At 53.5% G+C, this 22,615-nt stretch overlaps 1 protein-coding gene across 1 annotated transcript in view; it reads left to right on the forward strand.

The window, feature by feature from the left end:
- The window catches only part of MATN1 (matrilin 1), a 36,184-nt gene extending 29,836 nt beyond the window's left edge, over positions 1 to 6,348 (forward strand). The window contains exons 8-9 of the mRNA XM_053999110.1: positions 4,868 to 5,214; positions 6,232 to 6,348. Of these exons, the coding sequence (XP_053855085.1) occupies positions 4,868 to 5,214; positions 6,232 to 6,348 (464 nt within the window). The remainder of the gene's footprint in view (positions 1 to 4,867; positions 5,215 to 6,231) is intronic.
- Positions 6,349 to 22,615: the final 16,267 nt, after the last annotated feature.

The following is a 22,615-nucleotide window of genomic DNA, read 5'->3' on the forward strand; positions in this document are numbered from 1 at the left end:
TGGGATGGGAACATTGGGCATTGGGATGGGAATGTTGGCATTGGGATGGCAACACTGGGTACTGTGATGGGAACACTGGGATGGGAACACTGGGTACTGGGATGGGAACACTGGGAACATCGGGATGGGAACATTGGGTACTGGGATGGGAACACTGGGATGGGAACACTGGGTACTGGGATGGGAACACTGGGTACTGGGATGGGAACACTGGGATGGGAACACTGGCCATTGGAGTGGGAAGTGTGGAGTCCCCGCGCCCGGAGGCGTTTGAGGAAAGCCTGGATGGGGCACTCGGTGCCATGGGCTAGTGACAGGGGGGTGTTGGGTCTCAGGTGGGACTCGATGATCCCAAAGACCTTTTCCAGCCCAGTTGATTCCTTGATCCTGTGATAACCACGGCTCCCATGGCCCTGCCCGTGCCCGGAGCATTCAGGGACCCCGAGGCGGTCAGGGCAGGCCAGGCAGCTCCAGCTGTGGGGAAGGAAGAGATGTGAATTCCCCAGGGTTAGGGGGCTGCCCTGGGGGCAGGGAGCGAGGATGGGCAGAGGGACAGGCTGGGAGGGAGGGAGGGAGGGAGGGGGACCCAGGTGCATGAACAGGTGAGGGCTGGATGGGAGAATTGCAGGGCTCAGAGGTCCAGCTTTTCCTGGATGTGACAATTCCAGGGCTCAGGGGATCAGTTTTGGCTGGTTGGAGATTTCCACTGTTCAGGGTCCAGCAGTGGGATATTAATATTAATTCCCAGCTCGTTAAAGCTGCTTTATTTCCTTGAGGAGAGGACAGTGGAGGTTGTGACTGGAGATGATCAGTCCTCAGGGTTTGCCCTCCCCATTTCTCTGCTGGGGCTGCTGCTCTCATTTCTCCAGGCTGGGAGCTGAGTTTTCCTGGGAAACTGAGGATGATCCCATGGGAGATATCCCTCCTGCTCCTGCCCTCCTTGGGGTTGCTGGTCTTTAGGCCTGCTGGTCCTTGGGCTCAGGGTTTATTCCCTCTCCAGTGCCTGATTTTGTCACGCTCGATGTCCCCAGGGAACATTTTGCTTCTTCCTCCCTCCAAAAAGAGCTCACGGAAGTGCTTGGGCTGTGTGACAAGGCTGATCCCATAAAATGTCCGGGAACTGCACAGCATGGCTTCCCACATCACAGGAAAATGGCCCACAGCCATCAGAGGGGAAAAAATAAAACTAAAAATCCACGCTGCTGTAACAGCAGCCAGCGGTTTTGGTAACCCCCGGAGCCTTCTGATCTGTGCAGAAATCCCAGACACAAACCCAGGGTGCCAAGGGGAGCTCGAGCTCAGAGTTTCTGTCCAAGAGGAGAATTGGGAAGTGGGGTTGGTCCTGCAGGCTCAGAGGAACGGATTGAGAAATGCGTTTGGAGAGCGGGAATGGCCCAGCCATGCTGCAGGTGGGCTCATCTGGGATTCCAGGCAGGCTGGGCAGGATTTCACTTGCCAATCAACATCTGATTTATTTCCTGGGAACACGAGATCTTCATTCCGTGGCTGCCTCTGCTCCGACATCTCTGGAGACTGCAAAATGAAGCTGTGTGCTCTTTTGGTTTTTTTGGTTTTTTTTTGTTTTGTTTTGTCCAGAGCAGCAGGAGGAGGAAAACATGGATCCAAGGAGAGCTCCTGAGCAAGGTGGGATGAGAGCAGAGTCGGCTCCAGGTCACCCCTGTGCCTCCTCAAACGCTGGGATCACCAGGGTGAGGCTGGAGCGCGGATCCCAGGGATCATCTGCTCGATCCTGGCTGGAAACCTCCACCCGGGAGGAGGACAAAGGCTGGGAAAGCAAATCCACTTCTCCTGCCTTCCATTCTCTGCCCACATCAAGGGATCCCAGGTGGTTCATCCTGGTGGCCGCTGGGACAGGCGCGACCTGGAGCTCCCACAGGGAGCTGCTCTGACCAGGAAAAATCCCTTGGGAAGGGCTGGGGCTGTGGAACCAGAGCCTGGGGGCTGCTTAAAGCCCAGCCCCTGCCCAGCAAGAAGTGTGGTATCCAAGGAAACATGGTATCCAAGAGAATGTGGTGTCCAAGGGATCATGACATCCAAGGAAACACAAAATCCAAGGGATTGTGGTGTCCAAGAGATCAAGGTATCCAAGGGAACACAAATATCCAAGGAAATGTGGTGTCCACGGGATGGTGGCACCCAAGGGATGCCCCCATCCAGCCCCTGTATCCCTTCAGGACCACTTGGATATTTTGTGGAGCATCCCAAGGCTTTCCTGGATCCCTGGGGCTCCCAAAAGTCAGAGCCAGCCCTGGTGTGCTGCAAAGGCAAGGGCAGGACGAGGAGAACAGGCTCAGGTTGTGCCCGGGGAGGTTCAGGCTGGACATCAGCAGGGATTTCCTCACGGAAAGAGGAGTTAATCACAGAAAGGGACTGCCCAGGGCAGCGATGGAGTCACACCCCTGGAAGTGCCCCAAAAAATGTGTGGATGTGGCACTTGGAGATTCGGTTCACTGGGATTCAGTCAAAGTCTGGCCTTGATGCTCTTGGAGGTTTTTCCAACCATAACTGCTCTGTAATTCCATGATTTCCCCAACAGCCTGGGCATCCAGAGGCTCGGGATTGTTTCAGGAAAGAACAAACCAAACCATTTCTAACAGAAACAACTGTTTGAGGTCGTCTGGTTTTTTTTTGTTTTATTTTGGTTTTGTGTTTTTTAAAGCTCCTCCACAAGTCCCAGTGTGGGAGAGAGCATTCAGATCCTCATTTTCATTCTGCTCAAGACAGAAACCTTTTCCTGCAGTTGTTTCATCAGAAAAGAATCAGATTTTTTTTTCCCCCCACTCACCCTCCCTGAATCAAATAAAGAAAAAAAGGTCATTTAAATGAAAGCCGGTGCTCAGAAGGTTTAATACATTAAATTAGATGCAGAGCAATAAAACCACACCGGAGCTGTTTCCTCATTGAAGGATTTGGACAAAAGAGCTCCCTATTAAAAATGTTTAGCCACTGTTTTGCTCTGAAAATATTTGAACTCCAGTACAAAAGAGACAAAAAAAAAAAAAAAAAAAAAAAAAAACAAAAACACTTTCCAGAAAGAACCATCAGAAAATAACTCAGAATTCAAATTAATGTAGCATGTTTTGGTTGGGATTTGGGGACTGAAAAAATGTTATTTGGGAAAAAGAAGCTGTGTTTCCAGACAATGGGAAGAAGGACACAGACAGAGACATTAAAAAAACGCTTTTTGCTTCAAACAAAAAATCAAAATGCACAGATTTGGGTGAAAACAAACAACCAGCACCATTCAAGGTGTTTGAAGAGCCAAGAGATTTCCTTGTGTTTGGCTTTCCAAAGTTCCCTGTTCCTCACCCTTAAAAAAGGTGCTGTAGGTTAACAAAATATTCCCCTCACCTGGAACTCACCCAGGCAGAGGTTTTCCTGCCTCATTTCCTTGGGAAGCTCTGGGATGGGCTCTGGAGCTCTGCCTTCCACAGCTCCAGACCTTCCACACCCCTGCAAAGATCAGCACCAGGAATGGGAATTTCTGCTCCCTTGAGGTCTCTGTGGCAGGACCTGGGAATTGCTGATTTCCTTCCTTTCTCCTCATCCCATCCATCACTGTCCTCTCTCCTCATTCCAGCACCATCCACCGTTCCAGTGCAGCTCCATCCCCACTGGCACCAGCTCTGCCTCCAGCCCTGCTCTACTGCAGGTCCCAAAGTGTTGGAGGTGCCACCCCACGGCACCATCCCTTTCATGGGATTGTGGAATCCCAGGATCACTGAGGCTGGAAAAGATCTCTGAGACCATCGAGTCCAAGCTGTGCCCGATCCCCACCCTGTCCCCAGCCCAGAGCTCTCAGTGCCACCTCCAGGAATTCCTTGGACACCTCCAGGGATGGGCACTCCAAACCCCCCTGGGCAGTTCCAAGGCCTGAGCCCCCTTTCCATGGGGAAATTCCTGCTGATTGCACCCTGAGCCTGCCCTGGCCCAGCCTGAGGCCGTTCCCTCTCCTCCTGTCCCTGTTCCCTGGAGCAGAGCCCGACCCCCCCGGCTGTCCCCTCCTGGCAGGAGCTGTGCAGAGCCACAAGGTCCCCCCTGAGCCTCCTTTGCTCCAGGATAAAGGAGGATTGGGGGATATTTCCTTTTAGCCAGGCCTTGGCAGGGGCTGCCCAGGGAGGTTTGGAGTGCCCATCCCTGGAGGTGTCCCAGGAATTCCTGGATGTGGCACTCAGAGCTCTGGGCTGGGGACAAGGTGGGCATTGGGCACAGCTTGGACTCGATGATCCCGGAGGTTTCAGCAATCCTGGAATTGTCAAGGCTACTGTCACCATGGAGGAGCAATGAAAACCAACTCACAGGAAGTTCTGAAGGAAAAAAAAAACGCTCCATCCTTTTATTGGGAGCACAAAATCCAGCCCAGATCCACCCCAGCTCCATCCAAGCTCCAGAAGTTGCCTGGCAAATCTTCAGTGGAACCGGTGTGACCCAGAATTCCCATTCAACGGGAGCCGGTCCCACCCAGAGCGGCTGCTTTCCCTTTCTTCCTTTTCACTCCTTTCTTTCATCCTTCTGGGAAGAAACCCAAGATGAAATCTCAGCCCCTTCAGAGCGCGGGGCAGGAGGGAAGGAGCCTCAATGCGGATCGCGAGTGCTGATGAGGAGGAAGCACATCTGCAGAGGAGACTTCCAATGGAGCATTGTCTGCGGGGTGTCGCCGGCCCATTTCCTCCCATCGGAATTCTGCTGCTGGAAGCACTCCCGGGGAGCGGCCCCGCTGCACATCTGCAGCAGCCCCCGAGCTGCGAGCTCTCAATCCTGCCTTTCAAACGCCAGGCATGAGGGAGGAGAGCGGGGGAGGCAAAATCGCGGCTTTTATTGATGAAATTCCCCCTCCCTTCCGCAGCCACCGCCATCCTGCACCCCGGAGAGGCCGGGAAGCGCCGGGCACCGCTCCCCTCGCTCCGGAATCTGCTGGAGGAGCAGCCCCAGGGACCAGGACTCAATTTGGCAATGCCAGGGCTCTGGCAGCTCCTGGAGAGCTCTGCCCGGCTGCCCGCAGGGATGATCCGTGAGCAGGACAGGGGAAGAGGAGCGCTGAGCTGTCGGAGCATCAGCGATTCCGGAGCCGTCTGCGCTCCCAGCAAAGCGGAGCTGCCCGAGGGCACCGCGCAGCCCCGGGCGGAGCAGGCTGGAAAAGAGGCAGCTGTCAGGAAGTACAAGGGAAGAGCAAATCGGGCAGGCAGGGGCAAGGTCAGCAATCAAAGCTCTCCTAATGCTCCCTGGCAGCGCTGGGAAAGCAGCTGCAGCTCCCTGCCGGGGAATGGATAAAATGAGGATGTCTGTGCGGGAATCACGGCAGCGATGCTGCTCGCAGAGCTGGGGCAGGCATCAGCCGTTCCCGGGAACTCAGAGCACCAGGAACTCCTCGTGCGGCGTAGCTGGGACCAGTAAGGACCAGTCTGAAAGGTCCTTGTCACAGCCAAGGGTGGCAGGTGCAGCACGGCAGGAGGAGGTGACCGGGCTGCTTTGGCACCACCCAAAATGATCAGCGCCGAGGCGGAGCTGGGTTTGACCCAGGGGATCCCTGAGCCTGCACCGTGCTGACTTCCCAGTGACCCTGGAGGTGACACTGGGGACAGTGTCCCCCCACAACCCCTCGGTGACCCCAGGCCCTGAGCTCATTCCACAGGTGTGAGAACTGCTCAGCACCACTGCTGCTCGCCCCCAGACTGCCAACCCTCATCATTCCCACCCATTTTTACTTTTTTCCCACTTTTTCCCTTATTTTCTTGAGATTTCTTTGACAAGCCAGTGGGCTCAGCTGCAGAGCAGCAGCTTCTCCCTGGCCTGCCAGGGAGGAAATTCCTCCCCTCAGAAAGGAGGCAGCTGGGAGGCGATCCAGGGATCAGGATGGGGATTTCTGCACTGCAGGGGGGCAGCAGGAGCAGACACAGGAGCACCCAGGATCCAGGGAGAGGACAAGGAGCAGGAGTTCAGGTCCTGCTGCTCCTCGGGGGTGCAGGTGCTGGAGAGCCCCAGACCTGCACCAGGGACCACTCAAATCATTTCCAGGAGCCAGTTCTGAAGGGTAAGAAGGGAAAAGGGGTCAGGGAAAGTGGATTTGAGCACTTGTACAGGTAAAAATCTGCAGTGCAAAGGGCCAGACTCACCCTAAGCACCCCCAGGGCTCCGTGGCACAGATTCCCTCCAGCATCCCTCCAGACTCCTCAGACTGAGGCACCACATCCACTCTGTTATTGAGGACAGAGCCATTTGCAGCTGGACTCGAGGGTAAAAGGATTTGTGGAGCTCTCTGGTGCCAGCCAGGACCTGGGATTCCCAGCAGCAGCACAAGTGGTGAACCCCAGCACATCCCCGGGATGAAAGTGCCCCCGTGTCAGGGCTAATAGAGCAAAGCTTTTAATCAATCCCATTAGGGAGAAGTGGAGTCAAGCCTGCCCCTCTGCCAGGCTGCCTCAGAGCAGCTCGTTCCTCCCGGCAGCATCTGCAGGTGCAGAGATTGCCCTGTGCTGAGGTGAGATTGAATTGAGCCAAAACAAATTCGAGGATGTTTCAGGCATTAAAGTTCCTCGGAAGGTCGGTGGTTATGTGGTACAAGCATCTCCTTTTCAATCTCCCCTCGAGTTTCAATTTAGAGGAAGATGGAGTGCTCTGATTGCTGCCTTCGGAGGGAAGTGGAACAAATGAGCCCAGGCAGGAGGGTTTGGATTCGCTGGAGCAGCTCCTGGGGCTGTGGTTGGAGCTTGGATCTCCAGGCTCAGAGCTCATTCCTGGCTGGTGAGAGCTGAAAGAAAACACAAAACCAAAGAAATTGTGCTGCACTTGGGTCCTTGACAGAGAATCCACTGCTGCTCCTCACGCTGGGGCCTTGTGAAGACCAGGGGTGGAAGGAGAGGGGAGAGAGGGAAAGGTGGAGACTGCAGGTAAGGCCTGAGAGACTTGAAACTCTTGCACGAGGTGCTGTAAAAAAGGTCCTACACTGACCCTGGCCCCTCTGAGGAGCTGCTGGATGGGAATGAGGCAGGGAATGATCCCTGCTGTGGCACCACACCAGGGAGGAGCCCCCAGGGAGTCCTGGCAGAGGCTGGAATTCTCCTGGAGGAGGATGGATGAGGTGGAGGCACTGCAGGGGAACTCGGAGTGGTGGTCTGAGAATTCCATGGGGACAAGGTTTGCCTGGAGAGGGAACAGCTCCTGTCGGAGCAATTGGTGTCACTGGGGGAAACGAGCAGCTGGGAGCACCCAGAGCTGCGGGACAGAAATCGAGTGAAGGACTGGAGCAGTGGAGGGAGAAGCCGAGGCCGGCAGGGGCCGTTCCCATCACGGGTGTGTCTCTCATGGGTGTAAGGTGTGTGTGTGTTCTGTTATCATGTCAGAGCTGGGGCAGCTCTCTGCTGCTCTCTGGGCAGTTTTCTTTCTCTCTCCCACAGCCAATCCTCCCTCCAGGAGATCTCTTCTGTCCATGGCCACTGAGTGTCCCTGCATGGCTGAGAAAATTCCAGCATCCCATGGGCAGAGGCTGCGCCCAGGGGGAGCAGCCAAGCATTCCTACCTGGATACAATCTGAGCTCTCCAACACCACAGCAGCCTTATCCACTGCATTCCCAAAGGACAAGAGCTCCATAACCACCCCTGGAGCTCCAGAGGAAAACTCCAGCCTTGTGCAGGATCCTGCTCCAGCAGAAGCACAGCTGGCACTGCAGGAGGGCTGAGCCCCCATGGAATGGGACTGCTGCCAGCACCCTGCCCCACAGCCTGCCAGGGCCTGCTCTGACTCTGCACTGCTTTCTTTGTGCTCTTGCATTTGGAGTTTTCATTTCCCTAGCAAAGAACTGTTATTCCTGCTCCCATATCTTTGCCTGAGAGCCCCTCAATTTCAAAATTGAAATAATTCAGAGGGAGGGGGTTTGCATTTCCCATTTCAGGGGAGGCTCCTGCCCTCCTCAGCAGACACCTGTCTGTTCAAACCACGACAGTGTAGAACTCCCGATTCCCTCTGGAATGACTCACATTCCCTCGCTCTCCTGCTTTGGAAATGGTGATGGTCACCCACAGCCACAGCCCCACAGGGATGTCCCTGCCCCACGTGTGTCACCCACAGCCACAGTCCCCAAGGTTGTCCCTGCCCTGTGTGGTTACCCCCAGCCACAACGTCCCTGTCCCAGAGTGGCCACAGTCCCCAAGACTGTCCCTGTCCCTGTCCCTGTCCCTGTCCCTGTCCCTGTCCCTGTCCCTGTCCCTGTGTGTGTCACCTGCAGTCCCCAGGGCTGTCCCTGTCCCCGTGTCCCCCCAGGCCACCCCCCTGCCCGCCCCTGACCCAGAGCAGGGGTGCTGTCCCAAATCCCAGTGGAAGGTTTCCCACTCCCAGTGGGACTCTGGGAGGGAATCAGGGGCATTGCCACCCTCCCACTGTCACCTCAGCAGGTGACAATCAGCTGACTGCATTTAGCGCCCCTCAGCTCCTCATTAGGGGCCTGATTGAAGCCTGTCAGTGATGAGGTTTCCCTTAATTAAGGCAAGATGGTGGGAGATGGATGTGGAGCGGGAGGCTCCGGGTCCCTGCAGGGCTGGGGGACCCTGCCCTGTCCCCTCCGTCCCCTCTGTCCCCTCTGTCCCCTCTATCCTCTCTGATTCTGACTTGGCAGAGAGTCTTAATTAAGAATGGTGCCCAAGGTTCATCTGCCGAGGCTCCTTTCCTAATTAGCGCAGCCCTGAGCAGTAAAACTGTCCCACAGACGGGGTGTGACATCTCCCACCCCTCCCAGCCTGGCTGCGGCCATAACGGGACAGGGATGAGCCCAGGCGTGTTCAGCTGAACAGGAGCCAAATTTTGGGAGAGCCCTTCCTGCCTGAGTGTCCCCAGTGTGTGGATGGGGGAGATTCCATGGGTGCCAGCGACCCTGACATTTGCTGGGCACAGAACCACGAGGAAAACCCTGTCCAGAGGGACCCCAGAAGCCCAGAGCAGCAGAGAAAAGGAGAAATGCAGTCAGTCCGAGAGATGGATGTGCTGGGGCTGAAATCTGTGATCTCTGCACTCTTCACCTCCAGGGGACAGCCAGGGCCCCGCTGGAATCAGCGCACAACGTTTGGGTGTTCCAGCAGGGATTTGAGACAGGAACATGGAATTAGGCTTGGAAAATGCTCTCAGGGACAGGGAGGGATTTAGGGGTGTCTGTGCAGGGCCAGGAGCTGGATTCCATGATCCCTGTGGGTCCTTTTCCATCTCAGGATGCCTGTGGGTCCCTTTCCATCTCAGGATATTCTGTGACCCTGTGATCTCACTGTGCAGGGCCAGGAGCTGGACTGGATGATCCCTGTGGGTCCTTTTCCAGCCTGGAATATTCCAATATCCTGTGACCTCTGCCCCCCTGTGCAGGGCCAGGAGCTGGATTCCACGATCCCTGTAGGTCTAGCTTGGGATATTCTGATATTCTGGGATACTCCATCCCACTTTGCAGGGCCAGGAGCTGGATTCCATCATTCCCGTGGGTCCCTTCCAGCCTGGAATATTGTGCTATCCCACGATCTCTGCCCCACTGGGGATGGACTCTGTGTCCTTCCCTGGCTGGGTCCCCAGGACGTCCCCAGGATGTCCCCAGGTTGTCCCCAGGACGTCCCCAGGATGTCCCCAGGTTGTCCCCACCCCTGCAGACTCCTGTGCTGGCAGCTCCACCTCGTCCCAGGGCTGCGGATTCCCGGGCAGTGCCTGTGGCTGGGAGTGATGGAGGGTGGCAGTTCCCGAGTTCTCCACAGGAATGCAAAGCCCTGATATGATATTCCAGCACAGAGCCACCAAGCCCCTATTAAGAGGCTCCTCTTCATTATTCTTTGATTTGCATGGTGCTGTCTGAACACAGCCTAAATGTGATTATTCCTCGGTGCTGCCTGTGTTAGAGGGAGCCAATGCCACGGGGCCTTGTTCAAAAACCGCCTGGATAAATATTGTTAAAAATAAATGCATAACATTAATTCTCCATCGTTCATGTCGCTGTTTATTTAATGCTCTAAAAAGCTAATTACCACTAATTTTATTCTACATCTTCTTCAGGTCTCCCAGTCTCGGCGCTGGAAGATAAAAGAATTAATTGTTAATTAGCATCCCTTTCTGGGAGAACACTTTTTGCTTTATCAAAGATTACAAGAGGAGGGAGAGAGGGAGGGAGGGGGAAGGAACGAAGCTCTCAATATTTCTGCCAGCCACGGTGCCAAAATGTTTTTTTTTTTTTCTTAAACAGCAACACCGAGCTCTTATCTGGCCCTGGGGAGGAGAGGGCTGAGCTCTGGGGTGTGAAGGCAATAAAATCATCCCTGTCAGAAGAGTTCTGCCGCCTCTGGGTGGCTGAACACGCTGCACTCGCTGCTGTCTGCAGCCAGGGAATGGAAAAGGAAAAGTTCCTGGAGCCTGGGGCAGCCAGGGGGCCTCGAAAACGAGCCAGGGCAGCTCAGGGAAAGGTTCTTCCCCCAGAGGGTGCTGGCACTGCCCAGGCTCCCCAGGGAATGGGCACGGCCCCGAGGCTGCCAGAGCTCCAGGGGTGCCCAGGGTGGGGTTGTTGGGGGTCTGGGCAGGGTTTGGATTTGGGATTGATGATCCCTGTGGGTCCCTTCCCACTCAGGACATTCCAAGATTTGACGAGGGGCAGCGCTGAGCTGGGTTTAACCCTGACAGAAGTTTCCTTGCCCTTTTTCCCAAGTTTTCAGCCACCCCTTGGCACAAATCCCCCATTCTATTCCCATTCCCTTCTCATTCCCTCCCCTGGAGCCTCCTCCATTGGTGTCACAATGGGAATGCTCCCTTTGCTCCAGCCTCGCTGGCTTTGGGATGTTTTTAGAGGTGCTTTTCTCTCCAGCTAATTGGAAATGTTGGGGAACTTTTAATTTGGAACAGTGAAGTGAAAACTCCGCCGCCTTCGTATTTACATAAATTAGGGAGACTTTGCACACAAATGTTTCCTGGAAGAGAAGACAAAAAGGAAACAATTTCAGGATGAGTTTTCAGCTCAGAATATTCATGAAGTGAGGCATAAAAATATGGAAAGCGACTGGAGAGTGTTGTCAAAACACAGAATTAGGGACACAGGGGTAGGGATGGTTCATAAAAGTGTCCTGGGTAAGGCTGGGAGAGCTGGGGGTGCTGCCCTGGAGAGGAGAGGGCTCCAGGGAGAGCTCAGAGCCCCTGCAGGGCCTGAAGGGGCTCCAGGAGAGCTGCAGAGGGACTGGGGACAAGGCCTGCAGGGACAGGAGCCAGGGAATGGCTCCCAGTGCCAGAGGGCAGGGCTGGATGGGATACTGGGAATTGGGAATTGTTCCCTGGCAGGGTGGGGAGGGGCTGGGCTGGAATTGCCAGAGCAGCTGGGGCTGCCCCTGGATCCCTGGCAGTGCCCAAGGCCAGGCTGGAGCACCTGGGACAGTGGGAGGTGTCCCTGCCCATGGAACTGGAATTTAAATTCCCTTCCAACCCCAGCCATTCCAGGATTGTTGCCCTTCCCAGGGTCCCTGCCCCTGTCCCTGCCCAGCCCCAGGCAGGGCCAAGGGCTGGAGGAGCCGGCGGATGTGGGGTTGGAAAACAGGAATTTGTTCCACAGCAGGATCCGGTGGATTCTGCTCCTCCACAGAAGGATGGGACAGCCTAAAATATTCAGTGCTCAGGGCTTGTCCTGGCTTCATCTGCTCACATCCACGCCCTCCCAGTGAATGCTGCAATCTCCCCCAGTTCGATCTCAGCACCTGGGGCTGTTTTTGTGGCACCTGCAGGCAGAGCCCCGCCAGGGGCAGGGGTTCAGCTGCTGGCAGAGCTCACACCCAGCACTCTCCAGCATGATCCCATGAACCTCCCATCAACCTGAATATTTCCATTAATTCAATATTTGCCTCTGCCGCTGTTAATGGCGTGTTTGATTTAACAGTACATGAATATTGCATCCAGCAGCCGGCAGGGAAAGAGGGGGGAAAAAAAGAGTGAAATTAGAATTTTAACCCAGAACGGGGTGATTGCCAACCTAACACATTTGCAAAACTGTTAAACACAAATGGTGCCAGGCCTCTCCCCACCACGGGGCTGACATTTCAATCCACATGCAGCAGTTTGGGATTCCTTCAGCACCAGGGCTGCTGGAACCCCCAGACATTCACATCTGCTCCACGTTTCCTGGGATTTGCTGCAGCTCCACCAAAAAAGCAAAAAAAACAAACAAAAAAACCCCACTAAAACAAAAATAAAATAAAATAAAATAAAATAAAATAAAATAAAATAATAAAATAATAAAATAATATAAAATAAAAAATAAAAAAAATTAAAAAATAAAATAAAATTAAAATAAAAAATAAAATAAAATAAAATAAAATAAAATAAAATAATAAAATAATAAAATAATATAAAATAAAAAATAAAAAAAATTAAAAAATAAAATAAAATTAAAATAAAAAATAAAATAAAATAAAATAAAATAAAATAAAATAAAATAAAATAATAAAATAATATAAAATAAAAAATAAAAATAATTAAAAAATAAAATAAAAATAAAATAAAATATAAAATATAAAATAAAATAAAATAAAATAAAATAAAATAAAATAAAATAAAATAAAATAAAATATTCCAAGGCTAAAAGAAAAACAAAAATCTGTCTTGGAAGAGCAATAAGAGCTTGAGTCAGTCTGGAGGCTTTGTCACCTGGCAGCTGTGGTGGCACAGGACACGAGGACACGAGGTCTGGGCCCCACAGGGACAGCCCAGATGGAGGAGCGGGGCTGGGGGAACAGCTCCATTCCCTTTTTTAGGTTTTCCTGGGCTGGGGGAACAGCTCCATTCCCTTTTTTAGGTGCTCCTGTCTCCAAAATCATTCAGAATTTCCTGCTTGCACCCCCTGGGAGTTCCCCTGCTAGACTGAACTGAAGCAGGAAAATGGGGAGAAAAGAGAGGAAAAATTGTGGGGGAAATGAAAAACAGGGGGAGAAGAGGAAAAATGAAGGAAAAGTGAGAAATGGGGGGAAAGGGAGGAAAATGGGAGATGTATAAAGGTATAAATGTGGGGGTTTGTGACTCTGCCTGTAGAACAGTGATTTTGCAGGGATTTGGGGGGTTCTGGGGGGTTTGGGGCATTTTGTGGGAGCGGCAGGGTGAGGGCACAGTAAAGCACATTGATTTATTTACAGCCCGGGCTTGGAGAGAGCTCTGAGCTTTGATTTGGGGCAAAAAATGGGCACCCAGCAGATGTTTGACCAACAACCAGCAGGTGTGCCATATTTTTATTGGAAACTGCTAAAAATGGAGCTGTTTACAGTGGATGGAGTGACAGGGTGAGGGGATGGTTTTAAACTGACAGGAAGTGGATTTAGAGGGGATATTGGGGAAAAACTGTTCCCTGTGAGGGTGGGGAGGCCTTGGCACAGGGGATTCCATGGGATTCCATGGGATTCTATTCCATCCCATCCCTGGGAGTGTTCAAGGCCAGGGTGGACGGAGCTTGGAGCAACCTGGAAGAGTCTGACATCAACTCACCTCGAGGTTTTTACATTTATCACCTGGTTAGGTTTTAGAACCAGGCCGGAATGTTTGCAGAAGAGAAAAATAAGAGAAAAAGAACAAAAAGTGGAAACTGCCCCAAAGTGCTTTGTTCCATGGCTCACATCCAAACCCTGCAGAGCTTCAGGGCCACCCCACACTGGGACCCCAAAACCTTCCTGGCGCCCCTGTCCTGCCCCTCTGCTCCATCCCTGAGGGGTTTGGCCACCTCTGCTTCCTTTTATTGCAAATATTCCTGCAGATTCCTGGCTGGGGTTTACCCAAGGGGTCTCCAGGGAAGTCCTGCTGCGTTTTGACTTCATTCCACACCTGGGGATGATTTATTAAAGAAATATGGATATTGATCTAGCACCAATATCCGACTGTGACAGACAAAAACTCTCTAACAGTTTAAAGTTAGAAAGTGTATGTTCATTGCGGCGCCGGGCAGCGTGCGGGACAGCTCCCAAATACACACTGCACCTTTCCAATGATTACAGAGTCCTTTTATCCACACCAGAATTGAATACCCAAAATACAAATACATATTCATCATTTTGGTACATCCCATTCCTCGCTTCCTATGCTAATCATTCCCAAAGCTATTAAGCATCCTTAAATGGGTCGGTGGTCCCTTCCATGGGGAGGGGTCCCAAAGTGAGGAAGTAAATGAAGTCTTCCCCATTCTGACCTTTCTGCCTTTTCAATGCAAATATGACAAATGAACCTTGGTAGAACTCCCATTCCTTGTCTTCAATTGGTTTCAGAACAGAGGAGGCCCACAATTGTCTCATGTCCCTAAAAGCTGTTTGTCAGTTTCTATATTCTTCATTATAAACCCAGCTAACTAAACATGGTGTTGACAAGCAATCAATTCTTAGTTAACTACTAACTCTTAACTTCATCAAGGCCTACTTACAGAATCTTTTTATTTTAATTAACTCCAGTAAGGCTTGTCTCTAACTAAAATCTTAGCTCCTCCAAAATCTCTGAATCTCTTAAAGTTTATGTTTCAGGGATGGGACTGGAGCTCTGTGGGCACAGCTGGGTGACATCCACCCCTCACCACCCTGCCCCTGGCTCCAGCCCCCAGAGAACACCTCAGACAGGTGAGTCTGGGGCAGGAGGGGACCTGTCCCTCCCCTCCCTGCTCGGGATTTGCTCCCAATTAGCGCTGTGCCCCCGTTAATTACCCGGCTGATGAGGAGCCAGGCCAATCTCGCTCTTCTGCCGCTTGCTGGAATATTCATGAGGAGTTTTTGCCGTGTTCCCAGAGCTGCTCGAGCGTGTAATGAGGCGAGGTTGGGGGTTTTATGCCTTTTTTTTTTTTTTTTTTTTTTTTTTTTTTTTTTTTTTTTTTTTTTTTTTTTTTTTTTTTTTTTTTTTTTTTTTTTTTTTTTTTTTTTTTTTTTTTTTTTTTTTTTTTGTGGAAGTTGAGATTCTCATTCCATCAGAGCCTCGTGCTGCTCCCAGAGCCACATTCCTGCATCCCAAGGGAAGAAGAGGAAGGAATTGCTATTTCTGCAGCACAATCAGCAGCTGGATTTTCCAGGGGCTCAGTGGGATCTGAGGGCTCCCACAGGGACAAGCCCTGTCCAGATGTGCAGCTCCAGCAGGATCGAGAATCCTGGAATAGCCACTGGAATAACTGGGGCTGGTGGAATGTATTCCCCATTCCTGACAAACATGGAGCTGAACAATGGATGCTCGTGCAGGGAATGTTTCCAGTTCTCCAGGGGTTTTATTGGCTCATCCCTGGCTCTGTCCTGGCCTGGGTATGGACAAACCTTTGGAACACACTGAGGCTGTTCCTCTCAGTGTCCCCTCAGCCTCACCCCCACCATGCCTTTGTCTCCACCACCATTCCCATCAGGAAATTCCAGAGCAGGAACCATCCCAGCGCTTTGCCAAATGCTGCCCAGGTATTGATCCTGCAACGGCAGGAGCTGTGAGGATGGAAAATGTTCCCACGCTGGGAACTCCGTGCTGAGCTCCCCAGGGAAAACAAGGAAACCACATTTCCCTGCCCCACCCAAATCCCCCTCCCTCCCTCTGACAGAACTCCCTGCAGAGGCACTTTGGGTTTACCCTCTCCTCATTTTCGTGAGCACATTTAGCAACTCCAAGCCCTGAGCTGGTAATTAATGCCTGTCTAATTAGCTGGAGAGACACGGGGAGGGTGATCAGCACCTTGCCCTGTCCCCCTCCTTCCCTGGGTGAGCAGTGACCCTGTAAAACCACACAAACAAACAGGAGCAAGGAAAATAAAGGAGAAACAGTTTCAGGTCTTCATAAAATCTTTTTTTTTTCCCGTGGTTCAGATCAGAATGAGCCCAGCTCAGCTGGGCTCTGGATCAGCAGCATCATCCAGGGAAGCTCACAGCTCTGTCCTCCTTGCCATGGAAAAAAACTGATGAAATACCCCCTTTTTGTGGTGTTCCTTCAGTTTTTGGGAGAGATGGAGGGAATCACAAGGAGCCGCTGCCCGATTCCCTCTGCCAGCCCCCAGCGGGATCCAGCTCCCTCCAAACTGTGGGGATTTGGTGATTTAACACCAAAGTCGAGCTGCCCTTTGCTGCTCCTCACCCACAGCCCATTCCCTGTGTCCAGAGCCCGGGACAACACTGGGAAAATATCAAAAGATGTTAAAGTTATGGAAACAAGGCACTGGCAGTCTGTCACCTTCACCAAGTGGGAAAGCAGGGAAATATTTTTATTCCAGATTTTCCTGCTAGCTGTGCACTTGTCTGAACCCACCAGCCTGCTTTAGTGCTCGCTTTTATTTCCCCACTCCTGTTTGAAATGTTACAGGTTCAGAATTGGAGGCAATTTTGGGGAATTGATAGTTGGGAGGTGCTGGAAGGGGGGGACTGTGCACGTGCCAGCCAAGGAAACCCTTGGCTGTCCCAGCATGGGGACAATAAACACAGCCATAAACGTCAATAAAGCCAAAACGCTCCGTTTTTCCTGGAGATGGATCCCAGGGAAAGACTCGGTGGGGATGGGGGTGATTGGTCCCCCTGGATACTCCAGGCAATTGTAGAAACACATCAGGAGTTGCACTCTGGGTGCGTTCCAGGGAGAGAGAAATAAATAAATGCATTTTGATAGGATTTGTTTTGTCCATGGTAAATGCAGGCTAGGAGAGAAAATCTATGGCTCTTCCTTTTATTGCTGTCACTCCCAATAGCTGGGAGATAGGAATGGGGAAATATATCCAGGGAGTGATGGGTTCTGCTCTGCCAGAGGTTTCAGAGGTAAATAAACAAGTTTTATTGGCTGCTCTTACATCTCGATGTAGCATTTAATGGATATATTAAACACTGATCCAGCTGCCAGATATCCCAAGGAAATATTGTGTGCATCTCAGCTCAGCCTCACAGTGCCACAACGAATCTGGATTTTCCTAATGAGAGCAAGGTTTGCTCATATAAACCACTCTGAGCTCTCAGAGTTGATTTTCTGCCAGTCATTTCTCCCCCCATCATGCCAAGGTTTTGCAATTCCACCCAAATGACCTTCATTTCCCCCCTGGCTGGGGGAAAGCAGGGATTGCGATGGAAATTTGGGGTGGGAAGAACTTGGATGAAGAAATCCAAACAGAAGGACTCTTGAGGGGATGCAGGACCAGCCCTGTACCAAAACCAAGATTTAAGCAACTAAAGCCAGACCCCTGTGGATGCAGGGCTGATGTCTGAACACAGAAATAAAAAAGAAACAGGATTAAAGTGAGGCAGAGTCACCTCATCTCTGTGGTGGCCAGGCCTGAGGAGGAAGAGCCAGCAGTGCTGAATCCTGTCAGGAGCTGAGGAGCAGCCCCGGGCTCCCGACACCTCGGGGCACTGCCCCTGTTTGCCGTGCCTTTGGAATAAACACTTTCAAAAGAAGAATAAATCTCATCTCTTCTTCCTTCCTCTCCTCAGGCAGCTGCCCTGTGCAGGAGGCTCCAGGTCACGAGTCCCCGGTGCTCCAGGGTTTGTTCCCTGTGCCCGAGTGAGCCCCAGGGGCTGGACCCAGGCCCTGGGTGACCTCTGGGGCTGCCCTTGGTGCTGGGCTCCTCTGCTTCCCTCTCAGTCCTGGGAATGCTGCAGCCTCCTCTCCTTCCCTATCAATTCTGGAATGCTGCAGCCTCCTCTCCTTCCCTCTAAGCTCTGGGAATGCTGCAGCCTCCTCTCCTTCCCTCCAAGCTCTGGGAATGCTGCAGCCTCCTCTCCTTCCCTGTCAATTCTGGGAATGCTGCAGCCTCCTCTCCTTCCCTGTCAATTCTGGGAATGCTGCAGCCTCCTCTCCTTCCCTGTCAATTCTGGGAATGCTGCAGCCTCCTCTCCTTCCCTGTCAATTCTGGGAATGCTGCAGCCTCCTCTCCTTCCCTCCAAGTTCTGGGAATGCTGCAGCCTCCTCTCCTTCCCTGTCAATTCTGGGAATGCTGCAGCCTCCTCTCCTTCCCTCCAAGCTCTGGGAATGCTGCAGCTGGATCAGGAACAGCCACGGGCCGAGCACCTCCTGCTCCGGAGGCTCCATGGAAACCCTCCAGGGGTGCTGATCCAGCAGCCTGAGGCTCCTCTGCAGGGAAAACCCCGGGGATGGAGGGAGGCCATCAGCTGGTCACGCTCATGAACAGTGTTCATTGTTAACAAAGCGCTCAGCCCCCAGATAATTCAGCCTCTGCTCCTTCACACACCTGCTCTGGAGCTGGCTCAGGCTGGGCAGCCCCGGGAAGGAGCTTGGGAAGGGCAGAGCTGAGGCCACTCAAGGGTCCTGCTTGTGCAGTTCCTGCCAGGCTCAGCACGGGAAGGGCAGTCCCAGACCATCCCCAGGAGATCCAGGCTGGACTTTTCCCAACCTGAGCACAAGAAATTCAGTCCCAGGCCATCCCCAGGAGATCCAGGCTGGACTTTTCCCAACCTGAGCACAAGAAATTCAGTCCCAGACCATCCCCAGGAGATCCAGGCTGGACTTTTCCCAACCTGAGCACAAGACATTCAGTCCCAGGCCATCCCCAGGAGATCCAGGCTGGACTTTTCCCAACCTGAGCACAAGAAATTCAGTCCCAGGCCATCCCCAGGAGATCCAGGCTGGACTTTTCCTGGCATGCCCAGACTCTCTCACAGACTCTGGAGTGACTTAGATAAAGACTTTGGCTGCTTTACCATGAAGATTTTTTTTTTCTTTTTTTATTGCTGATTTGTTGTGATATTTTAACATCTCCAATTCTCTGGCCATCCATGGTGGAAGGAAAACAATTCCAGGGTGCTCAGCTCTCCTTGGCTAACCCAGCCTGAGCTGGAGATGCTGTTCCAAAATCCAGGGATCAAGAGGCCTCCACAGCCTCGGGATAAAATACAAACAGGCCTCAGCAGGTGCCTGTGCTCCCCAAAAGTGCCTGGAGTGAAGGGAAATAACCACAATTTCTGGGGGTTTCCCAACACAGCCACAGAACCGACTCTAAAAAGACCCGTCCTAAAGCCCAAATGTTTCCTCTGCCCTCCTGGGGATCCTGAGGAGGAATGGCTGGACCTGGCTCGAGTTCTGCTGCAGCTGAACTCCCCTCGTGTCTTCTTCACCGCTTCTTCTCCCTCATGGAACCAGTGCCTGGCGTTTCCATGGAGCTCTGGGCTGGCTGGAGCTGCTCTCTCATGGAAATGCAGCTCGAGGTGCACCCTCAGAGTCCCACTGGTGCCACTGGTTTGCTCTGGGAGGAATTCCCGATGAGGAATTTTCCCAAGAAAAGCCCCCGTGAGAACCCCAAATTCCTGGGACCACAGCCACACAGGAAAACTTTGGGAAAGAGTGAGAGAGGCAAAGCCCAGTGAAGGCAGAGGATGAAAAATGCATCAAACATTGAGGAGAGATGAACAGATGAGAGAAACAAAATAAAAACAAGGAGCAAAGGGAGGATCTGATGAAAATTCTTTCTGATACAGCACTCGGTAATAAATAAAATATGTTCCAGCACAATATGCTCCAGCAACTGGCTCTGGGCAGTTCCTTCTGTCTCATACAAAGTTCCCACTGCTGATTAAATTCATCAGAGCCAGGCCTGTGCTGCCTCGAGCTGCTTGCTCTCCTCAAACACTCGCACTCCAGAGCGGCTGCGGGGATTTCATTTGGAGTTGTTCTCTGCTCGGCTTTATCGGGGTTCAGATCTGATCACCATGCTAATGAAACGCTGTCCTGATGCTGCTCCGCTCGCAGCCACGAGCTGTTTTCTCCCCCAGAAATACTCCAGGAGAGACGTTTTCCAGGACGAAGCAAGGAATAAATGCTACCAGTACCAAAGGCAGCAGGTTTTTCCATCGGTGTTGGTCGCTGAGTTTCCCTGATCTGCCAGTCCCATCCCAGAGGTCCGAAATCCCTGGGGGAGGTTCCCTGCAGGTGAACCTGGCTGTGGCTCCAGCCTCGCCCACCTGTGCGACTCGGGGATGCCACACTCAGCTCGGAGCAGCAGAACTGCTGAATTTTTGGGCTCAGGGGAATCATTCCCATTGTTCCTTCAGCAGTGGGGCTGGGCAAGGGGCTGGAGAGCTCCTGAGGGAGCTGGGAAAGGGGCTTGGCCTGGAGAAAAGGAGGCTCAGGCTGGATACTGGGGAAAACGCCTTCACTGGGAGGTTGATCCAGCCCTGGCACAGCTGCCCAGGGCAGTGGGGACATGGCCAGAGGTGGCCATGGCAGTGCTGGGGGTGGTTGCACTCCCTCATCTCAGAGGCTTTTCCAGCCTGAGTGGGATTTAATTGACAGGAGAGCAGCTGATCCTTTCCTTCTCCTGATGGCCCCAGAGCCCACCTGGGTCCTGGGCGTGGGACCCTCTCTGGTCAGTCTGACCCCAGCACAGTGTCCAGGGCTCCAGAATGACCCCTCTGGTCAGTCTGACCCCAGCACAGTGTCCAGGGCTCCGGAATGACCCCTCTGGTCAGTCTGACCCCAGCACAGTGTCCAGGGCTCCGGAATGACCCCTCTGGTCAGTCTGACCCCAGCACAGTGTCCAGGGCTCCAGAATGACCCCTCTGGTCAGTCTGACCCCAGCACAGTGTCCAGGGCTCCGGAATGACCCCTCTGGTCAGTCTGACCCCAGCACAGTGTCCAGGGCTCCGGAATGACCCCTCTGGTCAGTCTGACCCCAGCACAGTGTCCAGGGCTCTGGGATGTCCCCTCTGGTCAGTCTGACCCCAGCACAGTGTCCAAGCCCTGCAATGACCCCTCTCTGGTCAGTCTGACCCCAGCACAGTGTCCAGGCCCTGCAATGACCCCTCTCTGGTCAGTCTGACCCCAGCACAGTGTCCAGGCCCTGCAATGACCCCTCTCTGGTCAGTCTGACCCCAGCACAGTGTCCAGGCCCTGCAATGACCCCTCTCTGGTCAGTCTGACCCCAGCACAGTGTCCAGGGCTCCAGAATGACCCCTCTGGTCAGTCTGACCCCAGCACAGTGTCCAGGGCTCTGGGATGTCCCCTCTGGTCAGTCTGACCCCAGCACAGTGTCCAGGGCTCTGGAATGACCCCTCTGGTCAGTCTGACCCCAGCACAGTGTCCAGGGCTCTGGGATGTCCCCTCTGGTCAGTCTGACCCCAGCACAGTGTCCAGGGCTCCAGAATGACCCCTCTGGTCAGTCTGACCCCAGCACAGTGTCCAGGCCCTGCAATGACCCCTCTGGTCAGTCTGACCCCAGCACAGTGTCCAGGCCCTGCAATGACCCCTCTCTGGTCAGTCTGACACCAGCACAGTGTCCAGGGCTCTGGGATGTCCCCTCTGGTCAGTCTGACCCCAGCACAGTGTCCAGGCCCTGCAATGACCCCTCTGGTCAGTCTGACCCCAGCACAGTGTCCAGGCCCTGCAATGACCCCTCTCTGGTCAGTCTGACCCCAGCACAGTGTCCAGGGCTCTGGAATGACCCCTCTGGTCAGTCTGACCCCAGCACAGTGTCCAGGGCTGTGGGATGTCCCCTCTGGTCAGTCTGACCCCAGCACAGTGTCCAGGGCTGTGGGATGTCCCCTCTGGTCAGTCTGACCCCAGCACAGTGTCCAGGGCTGTGGGATGTCCCCTCTGGTCAGTTTGACCCCAGCACAGTGTCCAGGGCTGTGGGATGACCCCTCTGGTCACTCTGACCCCAGCACAGTGTCCAGGGCTCTGGGATGTCCCCTCTGGTCAGTCTGACCCCAGCACAGTGTCCAGGGCTCCAGAATGACCCCTCTGGTCAGTCTGACCCCAGCACAGTGTCCAGGGCTCTGGGATGACCCCTCTGGTCACTCTGACCCCAGCACAGTGTCCAGGGCTCTGGGATGTCCCCTCTGGTCAGTCTGACCCCAGCACAGTGTCCAGGGCTCCAGAATGACCCCTCTGGTCAGTCTGACCCCAGCACAGTGTCCAGGGCTGTGGGATGTCCCCTCTGGTCAGTTTGACCCCAGCACAGTGTCCAGGGCTCCAGAATGACCCCTCTGGTCAGTCTGACCCCAGCACAGTGTCCAGGGCTCTGGGATGACCCCTCTGGTCACTCTGACCCCAGCACAGTGTCCAGGGCTCTGGGATGTCCCCTCTGGTCAGTCTGACCCCAGCACAGTGTCCAGGGCTCTGGGATAACCCCTCTGGTCAGTCTGACCCCAGCACAGTGTCCAGGGCTCCAGAATGACCCCTCTGGTCAGTCTGACCCCAGCACAGTGTCCAGGGCTCTGGGATGTCCCCTCTGGTCAGTCTGACCCCAGCACAGTGTCCAGGGCTCTGGAATGACCCCTCTGGTCAGTCTGACCCCAGCACAGTGTCCAGGGCTCTGGGATGTCCCCTCTGATCCGTCCCCAGGTGGATCCCAGCCCGATGTCCAGCGCTGCCCAGCCTGTGGCCACCAATGTGTCACCCCCAGGGCACAGGAGCAGCGCAGGCTCTGCTGTCCCCGTGCAGCCCTGGCTGGGCTCTCCCCTCTCCTCTCTCTGCTCCCAAATGTCCCTCTGGGTGTGGGATGAAGGCTCTGAGTGGCAGGAGCTGCAGGAATGGTGGCAGGGCTCGGGAAGGGCCTGGGGACACCAGTGCAGGGCTTGGTGACATTTGGCTCCAGCTGTGCCCAGGGCAGGGCAGTGGCACAGCTGTGCCAGGGCAGGGACAGCTGCCAGAACAGCTGCAGAAAAACCCTGAGAGTGACCT

The sequence above is a fragment of the Vidua macroura genome, chromosome 25 (genome assembly GCF_024509145.1).
Source record: "Vidua macroura isolate BioBank_ID:100142 chromosome 25, ASM2450914v1, whole genome shotgun sequence".
Classification (NCBI taxonomy): Eukaryota; Metazoa; Chordata; class Aves; order Passeriformes; family Viduidae; genus Vidua; species Vidua macroura.